General features: G+C 43.1%; 1 protein-coding gene across 2 annotated transcripts in view; it reads right to left on the reverse strand.

Moving 5' to 3' along the window:
- Positions 1–385: 385 nt before the first annotated feature.
- Positions 386–22,322, reverse strand: part of ZMAT4 (zinc finger matrin-type 4) — a 214,857-nt gene continuing 192,920 nt past the window's right edge. For both annotated transcript variants that reach the window (XR_015695364.1, XM_087703765.1), the window contains exon 7: positions 386–832. Coding sequence is in view for 1 of the 2 variants with exons in the window: in XM_087703765.1 (XP_087559891.1) it covers positions 817–832 (16 nt within the window). In the remaining variant the exon portion in view is untranslated. The remainder of the gene's footprint in view (positions 833–22,322) is intronic.

The raw sequence follows: 22,322 nt of genomic DNA on the forward strand, positions 1-22,322 counted from the left end.
CCCTCCCTCTCTCTCTCCTTCCCTCTCTCTCTCCCTCTCCCTCTCTCCCTCTCCCACTCCCACTCTCTCTCTCCCTCCCCCCTCTCTTAGTTTTAGGCTGGAAAAACCAGAGAATTGTTCTATTATTTTTTTTCCAATAGATTAAAGTTTTCCTGAAATTCCTTTTCACTTTGACTCCATTGTAACTCACGACTTTGATTCACTCTTAAGAGAAACATAACCAAACAGCTGGAAATGTGTCCTATTTTGTTTTCCTTTTTTGGAGGGGTAACTTTACTGAAAATCAAATATTGGAAGAAATAATTAATTCTACATTACTCAGGAGTAACATTTTTCTCCCTTCTTGCTCTCTCATTCTGTTTGGATGACAAAAATGATGCAGGAGTATGGTGAAGATATCAAGTTTATTTTTCTTTTTGAAGACTTGTTACTTACATCACAATTATAGATAATTTCATAGAATCTTAAACTCTCTGAAGAAATCTGAGAATAAATATGAAAAAAAGGAAAATATTTTATTCCATTGGCCTCCGAAGATGGATGATATATCTTACAATTTAAAACATACTCTTGATTTTATGTCGAATATATATAGACTCTTATCTCCAAAGGGTATAAAAAAATCCACCTGAATCTTCTTACTCACCACAAAATAAAAATTAAAAGTAAAATCCATTCGTTGCTCAAAGCAAAGATTAGCTAAACATGTATGATGTCACATAGGAAGTGCTCATTGTCCAAGAAAGCATCTGTCCCTGTGTAAGGGCTGGTTTTTGAAGAAGTATTAGAGGTTGAACTTCGTTCCTGGATGATTGTCTACTGATTCTTCAGGCTGGAAAAAAGAAAGGATGACCTTAGCATTAGTGAGAAGTTTTTATTTATTTATTTTGGAATGCCAAGTTTCTATTCAGTGTCCTATTTACCTCTAGTAAAGGAGAGAAAATTACTTATCATATTTTTTGGAGTATAAGACACACTTTTTTCCCTCTAAAAGAGGGTGAAAATTTTGGTGCGTCTTATACACCGAATGTAGCCCCACCCACCCACTGGCCCCCACCCTTGTGCCTCCCAGCAAATTGCCTCCTTGCAGCAAACAGCAAACAGCCTGTTTCAATTTCAACTTCAGCACAGCCTGATTAGCACAAGCAACTGATTGCCGGTTGTATCAGCCTCATAACCATCAGCCATTTCAGGCTGCAGGGATTGCCATTGCCTATTGCTGCCTCCACATCCCATTTTTGGACTCTGCGTGCCCCGTTTCCCAGCCATTCTGATCCCCGCAGCCCAGAATGGGTGGAAAATGGGGCATGCTGAGGCGGGGTATGCGGAGGCTGAAAACGAGATGCAGAGGGCGAAAATGGGCACACAGAGGCAGCAATAGGTTATGGCAATCCCTGCAGCCTGAAACAGCTGATCATTGGAGGCCGATCCAACCAAAACCAACTGCTTGTGCTAATCAGGCTGTGCTGAAATTGAAAATGAAACTGGCTGTTTGCTGTTTGCTGCATGGAGGCAAATTGTTGGGAGGTAGAGGTAGATTTCTTTTTCTTGTTTTCCTCCCAAAAAGCTAGGTGCATCTTATACTTCAAAGTGTCTTATACTCTGAAAAATATGATAATTTCTGTTAGCAAGGAAACTTTCTCCCTTGCATATTTTTGAACTGTCACTACCAGTGAGTGAAATTCACATTTCTCTGAATGTTGCAATGCATTTCACCAGTAATGCTAATTAAAAATACACTGGAGAAAACTCTGCACAGAAAACCATATATCTGTGAACTTAGTGGGCAGAAAAATGCACACAGATGTTGCCAGGCAAACTCACAGTTGGAGAAAGGCAAAAAACATGCACACATTCATATTTTAGCACCATCTTTTTTTTTAAAGGTTCTTTTAAAAGAACACATCTAAGAAAGAAATGAGACATTGAAACGGACAAGCTGAATGAGAAATGGAAAGAAACCAAAACCATCCTTCTTTACATGCTTCAGGATGCTTAGCTTTTCCTAAGATGTAGCATTCTTATCAGGGGTGGGATTCAGCTGGTTCCGACCAGTTTGGGCAAACTGGATGCTAATTTTACACCTGGTTTGCCGAACTGGTAGTTGGAAGGACTGGCTGGCCCTGCCCATCCCACCCCTCCCAGGAGTCTCCACGTGGCCCATTCATCATGCCAGGTAAGTGCAGGGCCTGCGTAGAAGGCTCCGGGAGGGTGAAAAATGGGCTTCCCAGAAGTTCCAGAAGTCCAAAAAGGGACCTGTTTCTGGCCTTCAGACGCCTCTGGAGCCTGAGAGGGGCCATTTTTGCTCTCCTGGAGGCTTTAGGAAAACCTCTAGAGCCTGGGGAGAGTCAAAAAAGGGCCTCCTGGAAGTTCTAGAAACCCAGAAATGGGCTGTTTCTGGCCTCTGGAGGACCTCTAGAGCCCAGGGGAGGCTGTTTTCACCCTCTCGGAGGCTCGAAGAAAGCCTCCGAAGCCTGGAGAAGGTGGAAATTCCTCCCCTGCTGTGGTGCAGGAAGCCAAGTATGCCATGCCCCCCATGGCCACGCCCATCCGGCAACCAGGCAAAGCACCAGTTGCTAAAACTTTTCAATCCCACCTGATACTTATCCAATTCTCTTCTTAATTATTCCACAAGAGTTTGGAGTTTGGAGTTTATTCAATTTGTAGGCCGCCCTATTCCCCGAAGGGACTCAGGGCGGCTGAACAAAAGCCAAGGGAGGGGAAATTACAAAAAGTAAGACAAAAACAATCAGACAATATGAACAATTTAAAAGCACAACAGACACGGCAAATTCGAGTAGGGGGGGGGGGAACTCAACCCCAGGCTTGCTGGGACAGCCAGGTCTTCACGGCCGTCCGGAGGGCCCGAAGGGTGGAGAGGGTCCGAATCTCCACGGGGAGCTCATTCCAAAGGGCCGGAGCAGCCACAGAAAAGGCCCTCCTCCGAGTAGTCACCAGCCGACATTGGCCGGCAGATGGAATACGGAGGAGGCCTAATCTGTGGGATCGAATGGGTCTGTGAGAGGTAATCGGCAGAAGGCAGTCTCTCAAGTACCCAGGTCCAATACCATGTAGGGCCAAAACCATGTAAGTTCAGAGTTTCACAGCCTTAAGCACTGGAAGGGGTGTCAACTTTAATTACCAGAATTCCCTAGCCAGATTTGCTAGCTGGCGAATTCTGGAAGTTGAAGTCCACATCTCTTCAAGTGGCCAAGATTGAGAAACATTGCCCTACTTCAACCTGCTCTTGAATTCCTCTTTAATTTCTACCTCATTCCTCTTGAATTCTGCCTAACAAAATTAATGGTACTATGGAAAGTTAGGGACTGAAGTCAGGCTATTGAATTGAGATCTCAGACTGATATAAACAAACAAATAAACAGTAACAGAGTTAGAAGTGACCTTGGAGGTCATCTAGTCCAACCCCCTGCTCACGAAGGAGACTTGTAGTAGGGATTCAAACCACTGAATTGTCAAACTTTTCTGATCGACAAGCTCAGTGTCTTAGCCTCTATCAGAACACACTGAGAAGGGGAATAATAAATCAAGGTGTATCCTTTGTTTTTGTTTATTTATTTCCATCCTTTATTATTTTTATAAATAACTCAAGGCAAAGAACATACCTAATACACCTTCCTTCTCCTATTTCCCCCACAAAAGCAATCCTGTGAAGTGGGTTGCACCAAGAGAGAGTGACTGTTCCAAAGTCAACCCCAGTATTTTGACCCGGCACCCAAATACGACAACACACCATCTACGCCTCCTGCCCGTTATCTCCAGAGCTAGGGTGGGGCTTCACTAGCAGCTTCACTAGCAGCTCTTCTGTCCCAAGGACCGGCCCATAGATTTCCACTGCTCTCCTCTTCTCTGCCTTCCGGCCATCTGCACATCAGGCACTGGACCCAGCTGTTCCTCCTCTTCCACATCAGCCACCTCCAGATCAGGGAGCTGTTGACTCTCTATCTAAGGGCTGAGGGACTGCCCAGGCTCCTCCTCTGTCTCTGTCTCTCTCTCTCTCTGCCAACTCCATTCCCTCTTCCCCCTCGGAGCTCTTAGATTGCCTTGATGCTGACCCTGACTCCCAGGCTGCCTCCTTGTCTGATTCAGCTGCTGAAGGGGCCAGCGGCCTACATGCCAATACATCAAGTCAGCTTTTAGGCTTACTGTAAGTGGGGACTAGAACTCACAGCCTCCTGGTTTCTAACCTGGTGCTTTAATTGCTAGACCAAACTAGTTCTTCCACATGCCGGTAAAGAATTTCCACACTTCTTTCATTTCACCTGCCTGCAAACTCCTTTAAACTTTCAGAGAAGAAAATCCGACGTGACAGCAAAGTGATCTCAAGAGCATTAGAATCTTAGAAAGAAAATAATGCTTATTTGTTTCATCATTCTCGAACAAAGAACCAGCCTAGCATGTAATGTGTGTGAAAAACCTTTTCCCGGGGCTGCATATGTTTAACATGCTTAACACGGCAGGTTAAAATCCAATAAAATGGAAAGCAAATCAGTTGGGTGACTGCGCTAACACAATGTTGCCCCAAATTGTCAAACAAGTCTTGGATTTTAGCATTTGGGTCCCTTCTATGTGGTGTTTACTCAAGCAAAGTGTCAGAATACCAAACGAAAGCCTGTCCAGCACCTGTAGTGTGTTGTGTTCCTGCACATTGGCCTAAGTACACACATATACAAAAAGACTCTGGATACAATCAAAGATGCTTTCCTTTGCTAATGCACATTGGGGATGCTGCATAATTGAACAGAAGTAGAACAGCAAGAATTGGACGAAAGCAGTGATGGGACACAGTGGCTCAGTGGCTAAGATGCTGAGCTTGTCGATCAGAAAGGTTGGCAGTTTGGCGGTTCGAATCCCTAGCGCCGCATAATGGAGTGAGTTCCCGTTATTTGTCCCAACTTCTGCCAACCTAACAGTTCGAAAACATGTCAACATGGAAGTAGAAAAATAGAAATCACCTTTGATGGGAAGGTAACAGCATTCCGTGTGCCTTCGGCGTTTAGTCATGCCGGGCACATGACCACGGAGACGTCTTTGGACTCTCACTGTCAAGGACCTAGGAGTACTCATCTCAAATGAGCCCCAGAGCTCACTGTAACAGCATTGCCAAAAAGGCATTAAGAATTGTTAACCTGATTTTGTGAAGCTTCTTCTCCGGTAACATTGTACTGCAAACTAGGGCATACAAAACTTTTGCCAGACCAATTATCGAAAACAGCTCATCTGCCTGGAATCCACACTATATATCGGACATTAATACAATTGAGCAGGTCCAGAGGTATTTCACAAGAAGAGTCCTCCATTCCTCTGCTCACAACGGAATCCCTTATGCCACCAGGCTCGAAATTTTCGGCTTGGACAACCGGGAACTATACTGCCTACAGTTTGACCTAAGCATAGTTCACAAAATTGTCTGCTACGATGTCCTACCTGGCAATGACTACTTCAGCTTCAACCTCAATAATACATGGGCAAACAATAGGTACAAACTCAAGGTAAACTGCTCCAAACTCGATTGCAGAAAATACGACTTCAGCAACAGAGTGGTCAACGCCTGGAATTCTCTACCCAACTCCGTTGTTACAGCCTCAAACCGTCACAACTTCAACCTTAAACTGTATAGTGTGGACTTCACCCCATTCCTGAGGGGTCCTTAAAGGGGGCCAGCACTGTCCAAAGACATCTCCGTGGTTATGTGGCCAGTATGAATAAACACCGAAGGTGCACGGAACACTGTTACCTTCTCACCAAAGGTGGTCCCTATTTTTATACTTGCATTTTTTACGCGCTTTTGAACTGCTAGGTTGGCAGAAGCTGGGACAAGTAATGGGAGCTCACTCCCTTACGTGGTGCTAGGGATTCGAACCGCCAAACTGCCAACCTTTCTGATAAACAAGCTTAGCATCTTAGCCACTGAGCCAAACAAACAAACAAACAAATAAATGTCATGCTTTTTGAATTCCAGGACCACATGCGTAAAGGACCTATCAGCCAGTATGGATATACATGAGCAGATAGATACAGAAGCTTATGTACACTCAATTATACTCATTTAAAAGATCATATACTGTATTTATAGGCTTTGTTTTTTGCTATAATTAGTGGGATGAAGGAAAACAACCTACATTTATCATGCAGGGTGCCTTGTGCAAACTTAATCCAGGGCATCTGATAATAAACAATAGTTAAATAAGACACCGCTTACTGCAGTATGTGACCAAGACTTAATTCTGGCTTGTTCTCTTCTCTAAATGGTGAATAATAAGAGGGAGGTGGTTGGTCCAAAATGCAAAAAAATAAATAAATGAAATCGAGTCAGGCGGTTGATGATTCATGAGTCAACATATTGTGAGAACTGAGGAACATCTGGCATGAATCTTGATTAACCATCATTAATCTGGAATATAGTTTATTGGGGGGATGGGAGAACATGGCATGCTGTGTGAGTGAGTGTAGCAATGGTGCTTTATGGGCCAGGATTTAGAGTCTGCAACGCAATATGGAAACAGATGAAATGTTGCATGTTGAGATGGGTGGACACCATTTTAATCACTCCGAACCAAAATAAATAACTAAAATTCTTAATGCTATTCTAACGACAATTAACATGGCTATTTTCTGCTTATGCTGAAAAGGAAAGATGAGAAATTTAAATTTCCTGACAGAAATGTTATATCCTCCCTTTCTGGAGAAAGGATAATTATTCAGATTCTTTTAGGAGGCAAAAAGTGATAAATTAAAATGCAGTTAAATCCCAACTAGCTTGGATAATTATTCATCTGCTAGAATGTTGATTATGTTACAGACCATTTTCCTCCTTCATATTTCAGATGGTTCCCAGCATGAAGCAGAGAGCACGCCGAATAAACACATAACTATTAATAAACGTTAAAACAATTCAGATTAGCCCTAAATTTGGGACAGATGTGCTTTATGGCTTTGGTGCTTAATAACATTTCCCAGAGCTCAATGGAAGAGTAACTGTGGGAGTAAAAAAATATGAATCTCTACTGGATAAGTAAAGAATGGATGAAACAAAGGGGGAAAATATGACCTTCTTAGAGCATATGTGGCAATGGATTTTAACAGTGGTTTTTAAAGGAGGATCTGGAGAAGCTTCAATAGATCAAAGCAGGGGTGATCAGGAGGAGGATCAAGAGACAATGTCTTGCAATGAGAACTCAGGGATCTGTGGGTTTTTTTGGGGGGGAAACAAATGGAATTTGTATAAAGGTATACAAAGGTATTCCTTTAAAAGGAAAATTAGTAATATGGAATATGGAAAATAGGGTTGTAGTTTTTTGGAATATAATTATTAATGCCACTAATATTGAATGGGGTTTGCTAAAAGGCGGAAATACACCACTTAAAATAGAGACTGGAAGGGAGATGAAGAGAGAGAGAGAGGAGACAGGAGAGAGGGAAGCAGAAGGGAGGAAGGAGAGAGGGAAGGTGTGAAAAGAGGGAGAGGAAAGGAAGAGAGCAAGAGGAAGTAGAGAAGAGAGAGAGGGCAGAGGGAAGAAAGGAGGTAGGGAGGAGGAGAGAGGGAGAAGAGAAGAGTGGAAGATGAAATAGACTATAATATGGTGTATGGAAAGCAGAAGAGCAAATAAAAATTGACAAAAATATTTGTTAAGATGTAAAGGGATAATTTGGATTATATTATAAGTATGTTAAAAAAAAATAAAAAACTTTCGGCAAAAGATTAAAAAAAAGAGCCCAAATAAGAACTCAGGGATCTTTTGTCACTATATTCCTTCTCCTTTTTTAAGGGACAGGGCATTGATTATACACAAATGAAAGTGTCAGAACATGCCTACTTGAAAATTCAAGAAAGGAAACCCCCAACACCATTGTTTTAGAGAAAATGTACTTTTACTGAATATGAAGCAGAAACAGCGAAAGTACCTTTTCTCTAAAACAATGGTGTTGGGGGTTTCCTTTCTTGAATTTTCAAGGAGGCACGTTCTGACATTAAGCAAGATCTGAAGCTAAAGGCGCAAAATTGTAGATATTGAAGGTTTACCCCAAATTCCTCTCCACAAAAACCCCAAGGTGAATGTCCAATCTCCAGCCCCCAAGGGTGTCATGTGGGGTGCATCTTCAGGTGGCCTCATCTATCTGGTATGCAGAGACGGTTGACCTTTACCAGGCCTAAAGAGGACCATTCAGTATGCGCAGAAGATGGTGAGAACAAAACTCCCTCCACATCTCAAAGGTTAGGTTAGGTTAAAGGTTTATTGCATTTATATGCCGCCCTATTCCCGGAGGGACTCAGGGCGGCTAACAAACCCGGGGGGGGGGGTAGTACACACAAGGTAACACAACAAACAAAATACAGAGAAAAGTTTAAAAACAATCAACAGTCACACAATTCGAGCGGGGAAGGGAACTTGTCAATCCCAGGCCTGCCGGAACAGCCAGGTTTTAACGGCTTTATGGAAAGCCTGAAGGGAGGTGAGGGTCTGAATCTCCGCAGGGAGTTCATTCCAGAGGGCCGGAGCAGCCACAGAGAAGGCCCTCCTCCAGGTGGTCGCCAATCGACATTGGCCTGTAGATGGAATCCGGAGGAGGCCTAATCTGTGGGATCTAATGGGTCTTTGGGAGGTAATTGGCAGCAGGCGGTCTCAAGCTATCTCCTCCAGCACGATTCCCCTCCCAAATATCAAAAACCCCTCCCTCCCCATTACCATGGCAGCCGATAGCAAGCAAAGCAATATAGAAGCTGACAGAAGGCAAACATACGTGTCCCAGGATCATGTTACAGAATCCGGTCTGGGTCAGTCACTGGGACCAGAGTTTTAGTCTTCTGAGATTTTGGACTCGTACTGGAGCCTGTCCTCAGGGAACATTCTGTCTCTACCAGAATGTTTGCTTTAGGCTATTCTAGTTATTTATTCGATTTACCACCAGCTTATCTGGTACTTAGCAGCTGAGGACTTGGCAGCACAAGGAAACAACGGCGAATGACTTAATAGCTAGCCATCAACACCCCAGTGAATAACTAAAACAGTCACACACAACCAGGAACCACATAGTTCCCTGAGGATGGGCTCCAGCATGAGTCTGAAAGCTTGGAAGACACAGTTAGAAGGAACCTTGTAGGCCATCCAGTCCAACCATCTAGTCTACACCAGAAATGGTGTAGGCCCCAAGCAGACCCTACACCATTTCTGACAGATGTCTGTCCAGTCTCTTCTTGAAAGCTTCCAGTGATGAAGCTCCCACAACTTCTGTTCCATGGGTTGATTGTTCTCACTGTCAGGAAATTCCTCCTTGTGTCCAAGATGAATCTCTCCTGGATCAGTTTCCATCCATTGTTCCTTGTCTGGCCTTCGGGTGCTTTGGAAAATAGCTTGACCCCCTCCTCTCGAGAATAGTTGAGAATAGTCTCCCTCTGATCTAAATGGAAGTGGGTCTCCAAAATATTAGAGCAAAAGGATCATTCCTATCTAATTCTTTTAACTAGAGTTGCTAGAGCTTAACTATGATCTTCTGAACCCAAAAACTTATTTTCTACCACACTGAAGCAGTCATACATCAAATCTACAGTTGAGGTCAATCAGCTTTTGCAAGTGGTTTATAGATTCCAAACACAACCAAAGTGAACTACAGATCCAATCATAGGACATGGTATCTTCTTCAGCACACCAGATCTAATATTATGATTAGCTCAGATCTTGGCCTGACAAAACAGCTTATGTTAATAAATACCAGCTTCAATTAAGCATCTGTGCACAAAGTCTAAATAAAACCAACTGTTTTTGTGCATACCAGCCACTATTAAATCTTCAGGCTTGAACTGGAGAATACATTTTCGGTGATTATGGAGTGATCTTCTAAAGAAAATCTTAACTTTACAGTCATTATCAGGATGGTTAAACATTCTCAAAATCCCTTGAATAGGGCTGTCAAATAATTTTGTCACAGAACTGGCTGAAAGCAGATTTGAAATTCTTTCCATATGACTCCACAATAGGTCAAAATTGGCAGAACGAAGGAAAACCAACCCCTTCTATTCATTTTTGAAAATGTTTGACTTCCTCCATGCCCTCATGGCATTGTGAAGATATAAGGTAAAGGTTCCCCTCACACATATGTGCTAGTCGTTCCCAACTCTAGGGGGCAGTGTTCATCTCTGTTTCAAAGCCGAAGAGCCAGCACTGTTCCGAAGACGTCTCCGTGATCATGTGGCCGGCATGGCTCAATGCCGAAGGTGTACGGAACGCTGTTACCTTCCCACCAAAGGTGGTTCCTATTTTTCTACTTGCATTTTTTATGTGCTTTCAAACTGCTAGGTTGGCAGAAGCTAGGACAAGTAACGGGAGCTCACTCCATTACCCGGTGCTAGGGATTCAAACCACTGAATTGCAGACCTTTCTGATCGACAAACTCAGTGTCTTAGCCACTGAGCCACCACATCCCTGAAGTTATTTTGTCTGATTTCACCCCTGGTCCTAAGTCAGGGCACCTGAGATTGGAAGCAGAACATAGGGCTTCTTTCCTTTTGGTCTAACTGTTAACATTAGAAAGAAACACAGACATGGCCATGAGCTTCACCTCCACAGTTTTGAAGCTTGTGCAACCCCCATGAGTGGAGCCATGCAAAACTCCTGCCATTCCTTTACTGTTGATCCTTGTCAACAGTAAAGGAAACCTTGTTGGAGCCTCGGTCCATGGAGGAGGATGAGCTGGAGCTGCAATCAACGGAGGTTGAGGAGGCTGCCCTAGTTCCCTTAGGCTTGTGACAGCTTGTCAGCAGGGAGGAATGGGGGCAGGATGACCAAGAGAGGGGGGGAAGAGATAGCAAGAAGTGGAGATGAAAAGCAACAGAGCTCAGGCGATGAGCAAGGACCGCCCACTCTTGATCCCCAAGCACGGAGAGTGGAGAGAAGACAGGAACAGCATAGACCGACCTGACAACTCGAGAGGAGAGTGCCCCACCCCTCTTCATAAGGCACACCTGGGGACTGAGACTTAAGGAGATGCTGTGGGGAGGGGCACTTGTCAGGAACAAGCGTTGAATTTGTAGAGCTTTATGTGCCGTTGCCAACGTCGGAACTTGGCTGGACTTCTTGCCTAGTTCCTTTGCTTCATGGAACTCATTACCTTGTTCCCTTGACTTGCTGGATTTCTTGTTGCATTAACAGCATTTTGCTGGACTACTTGTAGCCAGAGGCTGCTAGAGGTGTGTGTGAGAGCGTTTTGCTCCGGGACTGGCCATTGGGAGAAAGTTGGAGCAATAAAGGGGAGTTTGAACTATCAGCGGACTGTGTTGCCTCTGTGCCTTGCCCCAGGTCATCACAATCCCCATGGAAACCAGGATGTTCTTGAAGCCCGTGATCAACACAAAGAGCCCCCTCAGCAAATGGCATGACGGCCCTGGGCCCTATTTTTCTGTAGAATGCTGGTTTTGTATTGGTTGCAGTCTCTTTGGAACGGGTAGAGAAGACACACACTTATTTCGGGAGCAGCCTGTTAGACAATGACTCAATCAGTTTGGCTTGTGTCCCAAGCCCCTAATTAAAGTTTTTATCTTTGGCCTCCACAGCAGATGTTCTGAAAGGTCTAACCCTCCTTTTAACGTTAAGGATTGTGGATGTCCTTGGACTTCATAATAATGGTTGCTATTTTGAAATCATTGTGGTATTGCCAAGAATAGCTGACAATCAACGGGCAGAATGGGACCAGCTTAAGCAAAGCTTCTCTCCTTCGAAGCAGCCATGATTGGAATAAAGAAATCATTTCTTTTTCTTTTAAAAATGTTTGATGAAGATGTTGTGAGTTATGATGGGCTCAAACACAGAATTGGCTTAGCTTTGGAAGACCTAATATCCTTCATTGGCTTAATTCCAGGGGTGAAATCCAGCAGGTTCGAACAGATTCCGGAGAACCGGTAGTGGAAATTTTGAGTAGTTTGGAGAAGCGGCAAATGGCATCTATGGCACAGAGTGGGGTGGGAAGGGAGATTTTGCAGTATCCTTCTCCTGGAGTGGGGTGGCAATGGAGATTTTACAGTATCCTTCTCCTTGAGTGGGGTGGCAATGGAGATTTTACAGTATCCTTCTCCTGGAGTGGGGTGGCAATGGAGATTTTACAGTATCCTTCTCCTGGAGTGGGGAGGGAATGGAGATTTTACAGTATCCTTCTCCTGGAGTGGGGTGGCAATGGAGATTTTACAGTATCCTTCTCCTGGAGTGGGGTGGCAATGGAGATTTTACAGTATCCTTCCCCTGCCATGCCCTCCAAGTCACGCCCATAGAACCGGTAGTAATTTTTTTTTAATTTCACCATTGCTTAATTCCCCTTATTTCTAGACCTGGGGTCACCTACGTTTACTGGAAAGAATTCTAAATTTCTTAAACCCAAGTTAGAAGATTGAATCCAGAAAATACTCTCTTTGGGTTTTGCGGGGGGACAGAAAGAGTCCACCAAAGAATTTTACACACACTATATTGGTATGGATGAAAACTAGGAGTGGCTTGCAGGATGAGACACAGTTTGGACTAGGAACAGACTTCATACTGCATTTTTGCATATACTTTTGTGACAGGAATTGGATGCTCTATGGCAGGGCTATCAAACTCCCAGCCCGTGGGCTGGATGCATCACGTGTTGGCCACACCCACGCCTGGTTTAGCAAAGGGGAAAAAAGTTCCAATACATCACATGATGCTTCCATGATGATTTGAGTTTGACAATCCTACTCAATGGACATAAAAAGTGATAGATATTAACAACAACATAAGGTACCCACAAAGCAATTCATTTCTATTTAAGGTAAAGGTAAAGGTTCCCCTCGCACATATGTGCTAGTCGTTCCTGACTCTAGGGTGGTGGTGCTCATCTCCATTTCAAAGTTGAAGAGCGAGCACTATTTGAAGATGTCTCCATGGTCATGTGGCTGGCATAACTACATGCCGAAGGAGCATGGAGCGCTGTTACCTTCCCACCAAAAGTGGTTCCTATTTTTCTACTTGCATTTTTATGTCCTTTTGAACTGCTAGGTTGGCAGAAGCTGGGACAGGTAACGGGAGTCACTCCATTATGCGGCACTAGGGATTTGAACCGCCGAACTGCCGACCTTTCTGATCAACCAGCTCAGTGTCTTAGCCACTGAGCCACCACGTCCCTCTTTTGATAGATAACAGCATATATTTCTTGTCTATCTGCCTCTGTGCTCTGCGGCTCCAAACCATTTCCGTTGGTGCTCCTCGGTGTGATTGCTTGCGTACGCATGTGCTCATTTTCAAACCAGAAGCATGATAGGAATTTGGCACATTAAAACCAAAGGGCATCTGACCTCTTAAGACTCCTTTTTGTTCTCTTTTACCTGGTCCTCTGCCAATTCAATTTGAGAGTTCAAACACATTGTGATAATATTAATGAGAAAATAAATTGGACCCACGAATTGCCCCTCCAAAGAGGCAGACTAAAATTTCTCACAAAAGGACTGGAAGCAGCAGCCAGGGCATTCTGGACAAGAGGAATAATGCAAGCAGGTTTTATCCAGGGGAAACAAGAAAGACGCAAATTCTCTGCCAAGCAGAATTTGTGAATTTTCAAGGTTGATTATGGAGGTGAAAATCTGCAGTTCAGATTTAAGGCCACAGTCAGCCGTGGAAAATGGTTAAGAGACTTTTGGCCAGCCACTCTGTCTCGACCTTGTCTATTTCTTGGGATTGTTTGGAGATAAAAACAAAGTGTTCTTTCCTTTTATCTCCTGGGAAAAAGTTGATAAGTAAAAGCTAAGAGATAATATTGCAATGAAAGTTTGTCAGTACTTATGATGTTTGATTGCATAAGTCAGTCAGTCAATCAGTCAATCAATCAATATCTATCATCTATCTACCATCTTCTTTTAACGACCCCATAATCCCTTGCAGGGTAGAATCTGGGCAACTGAATGGAGCTAGCAGAGTGTTTAATCGCCAGATGCCCTTCCTGTCACCAATGTGTTTTGTTCATCAGATATATTCTCATTGGGCCCAGAGGGAAAAATATCTGCCTCTACCTAGAATTGAACTCACAGCCTCCTGATTGTAAGGCAAGAGCTCCACCACTAGGCTACTGCTTCACTCTGCCTGCCTGCCTGCCTGCCTGCCTGCCTGCCTGCCTGCCTATCTATCTATCTCTACCATCAGTCTATCCGTCTGTGTGTCTGCCTGTAGCTGTTAACTCCTATAAACATTAGACATGCTGCCAAAGACTTGGGCTGTGAAATCTGGGTTGCAAAAACCCAGACTCCTGCTATATCAGATGTGGTATTCAGCAGGTTCTGACCAGTTCTGGAGAACCAGTAGTGGAAATTTTGAGAAGTTTGGAGAACAGGTAAATACCACCTCTAACTGGCCATGCCCCCATCTATTCTCTGCCTCCTGACTCCCAGCTGATCTGGAGGCAATGGAAATTGGGATTTTGCAGTATCCTTCCCCTGGAGTGGGGAGAGAATGGGGATTTTGCAGTATCCTTCCCCTGGAGTGGGAAGAGAATGGGGATTTTGCAGTATCCTTCCCCTCGAGTGGGGAGGAAATGGGGATTTTGCAGTATCCTTCCCCGGGAGTGGGAAGGGAAAGGAGATTTTACAGTAACCTTTCCATGGAGTGAGGAGGGAATGGAGATTTTATGGTGTCCTTCCCCTGCCACACCCTCCAAGCCACGCCCACATAACCAGTAGTAAAAAAATTGAATCCCACCACTGGTAACAAATAGTTACTGCTTCTATTTCCTGCTCTTCCGTGTGCATCTGATGACTAAGAGATCTGCTAACTTTATTTAGTAATTGTTGCCAGCCAACTCAAACCATCAGCAAGGAAAGGTGTGTGGGATGTGTTTGCCACCTTGAGTTATTTGTAAAGATAATAAAGGTGGGATACAAATGAATCAATAAAAATAGAAGTAAAAGTGATAAATTAGAGGAATAAGTATGTTCCTTCCTAATATGGATTTTGGGGCATAAATGCCTATCCTAGATCCATGGTTATTTTTCATCTTGGACATTGAGCTAATGCTTGCAATCCCTAGGAAAACTGGAAGCAAGACGTACAGTATTTCAGCTGCCTGGATGCTGCTTTATTTCTGCCCAGTAGTTTCTAATTGTTACGAGCCTTGAGCAATTCTTTTCCTGTGCTGAGAACTCTAGGTACTGTTTTTCAATTCTGCCAAGTCAGATTTTTTCCTCCATGGTTAGTATTTTAATAAAAGTCTTGACCCAAAACTTAAGGATCCTAAAGCTTCGTCAATGAAAGAATGACATCCTTTTGCATAGTTCTACAAATTTGCAAATCTAGGCAGCATACTAAAAAGCAGAGACATCACCCTGTCAACAAAAGTGTGTTTAGTCAAGGCTACGGTTTTCCAAGTTGCAATGGATGGCTATGAAAGTTGGGCCATAAGGAAGGCTGAACGCCAAAGAATGGAGGCCTTTGAACTATGGTGCTAGAGAAGATTCCTGCAAGTCCCTTGGACTGCAAGGCGATCCAACCAGTCAGTCCTAGAGGAGATCAACCCTGACTGCTCTTTAGAAGGCCAGATCCTGAAGAGGAAACTCAAATCCTTTGGCCACCTAATGAGAAGGAAGGATTCACTGGAGAAGAGCCACATGCTGGCAAAGATGGAGGGCAAAAGAAGAATGTGATGACAGAGAATGAAGTGGCTGGATGGAGTCACTGAAGCAGTTGGTGTGAGCTTAAATGGACTCTGGGGGATGGTAGAGGACAGGAAGGCCTGGAGGAACGTTGTCCATGGGGTTGCGATGGATCAGATACGACTTCGCAACAACAATACATTTGTAGAATTCTGCAGTTTTTAGATATTTTACTTATAAAAGATCAGTACTGTTTCTTGTATTGAAAGTGAGGCAAATATCCAGAAAACAACTATAGATCCATAGTTGCTCCTTCTTCTTTCTCCCACAACCCCCAGCTAATTTTTTTAAACCAGATATCCATCCTATTCCCCTGCATTCCTAATTTCTCATCGCTAAAGGAAACCATGTAAGAGCAATCAGAAAGATGAAGGGGAACGATCAAAGCAATTGCTTATCAAAAACTGGCTGGCTGAGCATCTCTAACTACCGTTTCAAATTAAATTTATGAATGTTCTGGCTGCTGCATTTGATAACATCACATTGCTTCTGCTTTATTAAGTGTCTCAGGAGTCACTAGTCCCATTTATATCATAATGTATATGTGAAGAGAGATTAGCTAGAAACACTAATAAGAATGTTAATTCAAAAGAAGGGTCTTACAAAGAGAAAATGATTGCTTCCCAGGATAGTTCAATTTTTGATCAAGGTAGGGTTGGCATCCATCCCTCTGCCATAAATACCCGGGAATGTTAGAAGAAAAAAAAGTTCTCCTTTGTTTGAAGATCTGAATCTTTACATTTGAGATGGTCCAATTCCTACCACATTTCTGTGCTTTGCGACTTTGATCCCTAATTCTGAGAAAATAGAACTCTCTTCAAGTTTACAAGAGTGGATAAACGTCACAAACTTATGAGAATGACGAACAGAACAGTTATCAATGGTTATTCTTCCTAAGCATGATTCTTACAAAGTTCGGTTTGATAAGATTTATCGAGGAATAAAGGGATGAGTTACAAGAATTCCAGCAGTCTTAGCTATTTCCCATTCAAAACTAATTTATTCCTGTGAAGATTAAGATGGAGACACTCTTGTTTTTTGTTTTTCCTTCCTTCCTCCCTTTCCTTCTTTTGCAGAATAAGAGAGTTGAAAGGGACGTTGGAGGTCTTCTAGTCCAACACCCTGCTCAAGCAGGAGACTCCAGAGAAGTGGCTGTTCTGTCTCTTCTTAAAAGCCACTATTGATGAAGCACCCAAAATTTCTGATCGATTGTTCTCACTGTGGGGAAATGTCTCCTTAGTTCTAGGTTGCTTTTGTCCTTGATTAGTTTCCATCCATTGTTTCATTGCTTTCAGCTACTTTGGAAAATAGGTTGGCCTTTTCTTTAGGACAGCCCCTCAAATATTGCAACACTGCTATAGTGTCCTCCTCCCTCCCTCCCTCCCTCCCTCCCATAGTCTGGCAAAGAGGCAATTTTCTTCAGAGATAATTTTATTCATTCATTCATTCATTCATTCATTCATTCATTATCTATCTATCTATCTATCTATCTATCTATCTATCTATCTATCTATCTATCTATCTATCATCTATCTATCTATCTATCTATCTACCTACCTACCTACCTACCTACCTACCTACCTACCTACCTACCTACCTACCTACCTACCTATCTATCTATCTATCTATCTATCTATCTATCTATCTATCTATAGGTAAAGGTTCCTCTCGCACATATGTGCTAGTCGTTGCCAGCTCTAGGGGATGGTGCTCTCTGTGCTCATGTGGCCACCATGACTAAATGACAAAGGCGCACAGAACGCTGTTACCTTCCCAGAAAAGGTGATTCCTATTTTTCTACTTCCAATTTTTACGTGCTTTCGAACTGTTAGGTTGGCAGAAGTTGGAACAAGTAACAGGAGCTCACTCTTTACGTGGCGCTAGGGATTCGAACCACCGAAATGCTGACAAACTCAGCGTCTTTAGCCACTGAGCCACTGCATCCCTTTTTTATTTATTAGAATTTGTCAACAAAAATGAGAACAAGAATAAAAGAATTGAGAAATTTGTTATTTAATAATGAATCTCCTGCATTTTTATCAGTCCCAAAACCAACTGTTGCAATCATTTCCTATATGAGGGTTATGGTCCTACAAAAATCAGGACCTTGAAGAAGTCCTATCAAGTAAAGATGCTCAGGAACCTGGACCATAACAATGAGAGACCACTGCTGAATTGATATTTGGTTGCTTGACTCTCTGACTCTCAACTATATATATATTTACTATGCCTTCAGTCCCATCCCTTGGCCTTCACCTTATTACACTTTTTTTCTTCCAAAGGGGTGTAGATCAAAGCTGAAAAATTAATTTGATGGCATTCAGTTGAGCTTTGCTTTTGATGATTGCATGGATGGTTGGCCACCATCTTCCTTATTTATTTATACATGCATTGAATTTATAGGCTGTCCAATTCCTATTGGCTCTAGGCAGTGTACCATTAAAAAGTAAATTTAAAAAAAGGAAATAAGGGGGGGGATCATAAGTATCCTAAAGGAAATATCTAATCAGAAAAGCACATCCAGCAGGGGCTCCACCTTCACTTACCGGCAAAGCCTGGGAAAAGAGGATGACCACCACCTCCTCCTCTTCCTCCTCCTCCTCTTCTTCTTCTTCTCTTCCTCCTCCTCTCCTCCTATTTTTCCTCCTCCTCCTTCTCTTCCTCCTCCTCCTCATCTTCTTCTAATTCTCCTCCTCCTTTTCTTTCTCCCCCTCTTCTTTTCCTTTTCCTTCTATTTCTCCTCCTCCTCTTCTCTTCCTCCTCCTCTTCCTCCTCCTCCTTCTATTTCTCTTCTGCCTTCTCCACTTTTCCTCCTCTCCTCCTCCTCCTCTTCTTCTCCTTCTTTTATTTCTCTTCCCCGCCTTTTCTTCTTGTCTTCCTCCTCCTCTTTTTCTCCTTCTATTTCTCCTCCTCCTCTTCTTCTCTTCCTTCTTCTCTTCTTTGTCTCCTTTTTCTTCTTCTATTCTCCTCCTCCTCTTCTTCTTCTTCTCTTCCTCCTCCTCCTCCTCTCCTCCTTCTATTTCTCCTCCTCCTCCTCCTCTCCTCTTCCTCCTCCTTCTTCTATTTCTCTTCTACCTCCTCCTCTTCTCCTCCTCTCCTCCTCCTCCTCTTCTTCTCCTATTTCTCTTCCCCGCCTTTTCTTCTTGTCTTCCTCCTCCTCTTCTTCTCCTTCTATTTCTCCTCCTCCTCTTCTTCTCCTTCTATTTCTCCTCCTTCTCTTCCTTCTCCTCTTCTTTGTCTCCTTTTTCTTCTTCTATTCCTCCTCCTCCTCCCTCCTCCTCCCTCCTCCTCCTCCTTGTTTCCCCCCAGATGCAGGGTTCACTTTTCAGATCATTGAACACCACTTTGTGCAATCAGCTGCATCTCCAGGGCGCAGGCCTGCAGCTTGCATATCATTGTTGATGGTGTCTTGCCATCTCTGGTGTGGATGCCTGCAAGCCTGCTGGCCATTGACTTCTACTTGGTAGGCTGTCTTGGCATTGGTGAAAGATGCTGCTCTCTGGACATGTCCATACCAGTCTTCTTGGCCTTCTCCCATCTTCTCTATAATTGGTGCCACACCAACTGTAATTGGTGCCACAACCAGGATCTTTAACAGCTTCCTGAACATAATCGGGGTCAGTGATATCTCTGTATCTCTGAGGGAATATCATTTGAATCATACTGCAACTCCATTTGTAAAAAGGTTTAAGTATGGAGTTTTTCCATCTTTCTTTAAGAACCCATCAATTCCCATTTGTGATTACTTTTGAATATTGTTATCTGTACATTTTCCTGGGATTCCTTTCAACTTCTTAAACATTTTCTCATTTTTCTTTCCCTTACTGTCTTGTCAAGATTCCCTCTCTACTTCTCAAGATTCTTGAGTGAGATATCATTGCCTATCTTTTCATGCTTGACACTCTAAATCTATTTTCATTCATCACAGACCCTTCATCTCCTGTCTTTTGCTATTGTTATTAGAATGGCTTGTTCTGAAAGTCTCCTGAATCTTTTCTTTGAAATTTTGGGATTTCTTTTGTCCCTCAATGTCTCTTCTCTTTTTTGATAGCTGCTTGGGTTCATTGCTACATATTAAGCAAATCTCTCTCTATATATATAAATGGCTCTGTGTGTGTGTGTGTGTGTGTGTGTGTGTGTGTGTGTGTGTGTATGTTCCTGCATAACTCTGGAACACCTCGAGCAATTTCAACCAAACTTGGTATACAGATCACTTACTCTCTGTAGAAAAATATTGTAGGGATAAGACACCCCTAACACCCCTCAGGGTGTGTGTTCTGTTAAGATGCAGCCTATTGTGCCTTAAAATGGCTTCTACTGTACCGCTGTAAAATGGCTTCTACTGTACAGCGCAGTGGAGTTGCCAGGATAATAGTTTCACAGTATTCCACAAGGAGGCTCCCTCTGCTAAGGGAGAAAATCCAACATTAGAAATTACATTTGGTCCAGACATTTTCCTTGTATAAATTAATACATGGGGAATGCCAGGTTAACGGCTAGTTAAATATATTCCTTATATTTATCTTATATTTTGACTATATGTTCTATGGGTCAACATCTAAGATCAATGTAAGGAATATATTTAATTTGCCTAACATGTTCTACAAGGTACAACTTTCTCTTAATGTAGTAAGTTTAATTCTCTTGCTAAATAAACCGACTGTAATAGACCTATGTTATGTGCTTCTGACCACATCTTTCTAGAGAATTCTTCTTGATTTCCCATTCCAAGTCCACAGGACATGAGAAGTCCATTTTTATGCATTATTCTTTATTTATTTTTATCTACAGTGGTACCTTGGTACTCAACTGCTTTGAAACTCATCAAATTTGGTACTCAATGCATTTCGGTGTGAAAATTTTGTCCCGATACTCATCATTTCTTCAGTACTCAACACACAAGCTAGAATTTGTCAGTGTCGGCTACATTATTTCTTATTGGGAAAAAATTGTTTGGTACCCATTGTTTTCATGCCTCCTGGAACGAATTAATGATGAGTGCCAAGGTACCACTCGGGGGTGGGTTTCTCGCCCCGTTCCAACCGGTTCGGTTGGAACGGGGCCGGCAGCGTCCTCGTGCACGCGCGCGGTGCACGCATGCGTACTAGCGTCTGTGCGATGCTCCAGCTGCTCCTGGAGGATCATGCAGGCGCCGTATGCGTCCTGCGCATGCGTGGAAGCGCAGAATTCGTCAAAACCGGGTAAGGAGCGCGGGCAGGCGGGTGAGCCCTTCGCCGTTCCCGGAAGTTACTTACTTCCGGGTTCGCCGACCAACCGGTTCGCAGGGACCGCCGCGAACCGGTTGAAACCCACCCCTGGTACCACTGTACACAAAAGTTCCAATTTATTCCTAAACATGAATTAGAAGTAGACAAATTCTCTGAATGTATTCAGATATGAATTTACTTGGACGGCAGTTGTGTGACCTTTCATCTAGATATCTACTGTACGTGCATCATTCAGAGATTTAAATTTATTCCATTCGATTAGCACTCTTTGGCTTTTTGCCTCGGATCAAGAGTAGTTTGTTCTGCTGAATTCAGGCAATCCGTTCTGCAACCATAATACATTTTGAGTGTATCTTAAGAGTTCACCTTGCCCACGTGTGCCACTAGCAATTCAATTTGAAACTAGGCTAGCTCCATTAAAAATCCCCCTAGAGGGAAGGCCAACTTCTCCTTAATAAAGTAAGCTTTGTGTCTTTCACACAAAAAGTACAAGAAGGTATAGAGCAAAACAATTTGCATTTCTGAAGAATATGAACAATTTTAAAAAAAACCTCAGTGGAAACATATTGGCTGCAGCCTTGAAGAGTAATGAGATGTGCAGAGGAAATTGCAAAGGAAAAGTAGAAGCTATTACAATGAGAGAGTTTATTTTTGGATGAAAAATAACACAGGGAAAACAAGCAGAGCACCATTTGGGAATTTTTCCCAACCCCTTTACCTGCAACATGGTAAGATACACCTGTATTTCCTTTCCAAATAACAAAATAATATGTTGCATTTGTGAGTCCCTGCTCTGCCCTCATGTTGCACATATAGATGTTTGTGTACTGTGAAATACAAGCTGGGCTGCAAAAAAGCACCTCTGAGTCACATGATCAGAATATTGTGGAGGCTTAGAATCGAGCAGTTGCCAATATTCTGAGCTGCCTCTCCCACAAGAATGCATTGGAGAATTTCTTCTGGATTCCCCCCCCCCCCACACACACTGCATTTCTTTGCTAGATCAAACTTGTTTTCAGTCTCACACCTTCCTTTTACCACCTTCATTCTCTCATTTTAATTTTTGGAGATCTATCCTGCTCACTGTGTTTCACGCCCTATTACTTAATTTATTGAGCTGTGGTGGTACAGTGCTTAGAATGCAGTATTGCAGGCTTCTTCTGCTGACTGCCAGCTGTCGGCAGTTCGACTCTCACTGGCTCAAGGTTGACTCAGCCTTCTATCCATTTCAGGTGAGTAAAATGAGGACACAGATTGTTGGGGGGCAATAGGATGAATCTGTAAACTGCTTAGAGAGGGCTGTAAAACACTATGAAGCAGTATATAAATCTGCTATTGCTATTTGCAACATACTGCAGAGTTGGAAAGAGTAACAAGGGAAGACAGGAGAGAGGGAGGGAGGGAGAAAGGAAAGGAAGGAGAAAGGAAGGGAG

This window comes from Thamnophis sirtalis, unplaced genomic scaffold (assembly GCF_051295495.1).
Source record: "Thamnophis sirtalis isolate CommonGarterSnake01/CBP01778 unplaced genomic scaffold, rThaSir2_p1.2 scaffold_2, whole genome shotgun sequence".
NCBI lineage: Eukaryota > Metazoa > Chordata > Lepidosauria > Squamata > Natricidae > Thamnophis > Thamnophis sirtalis.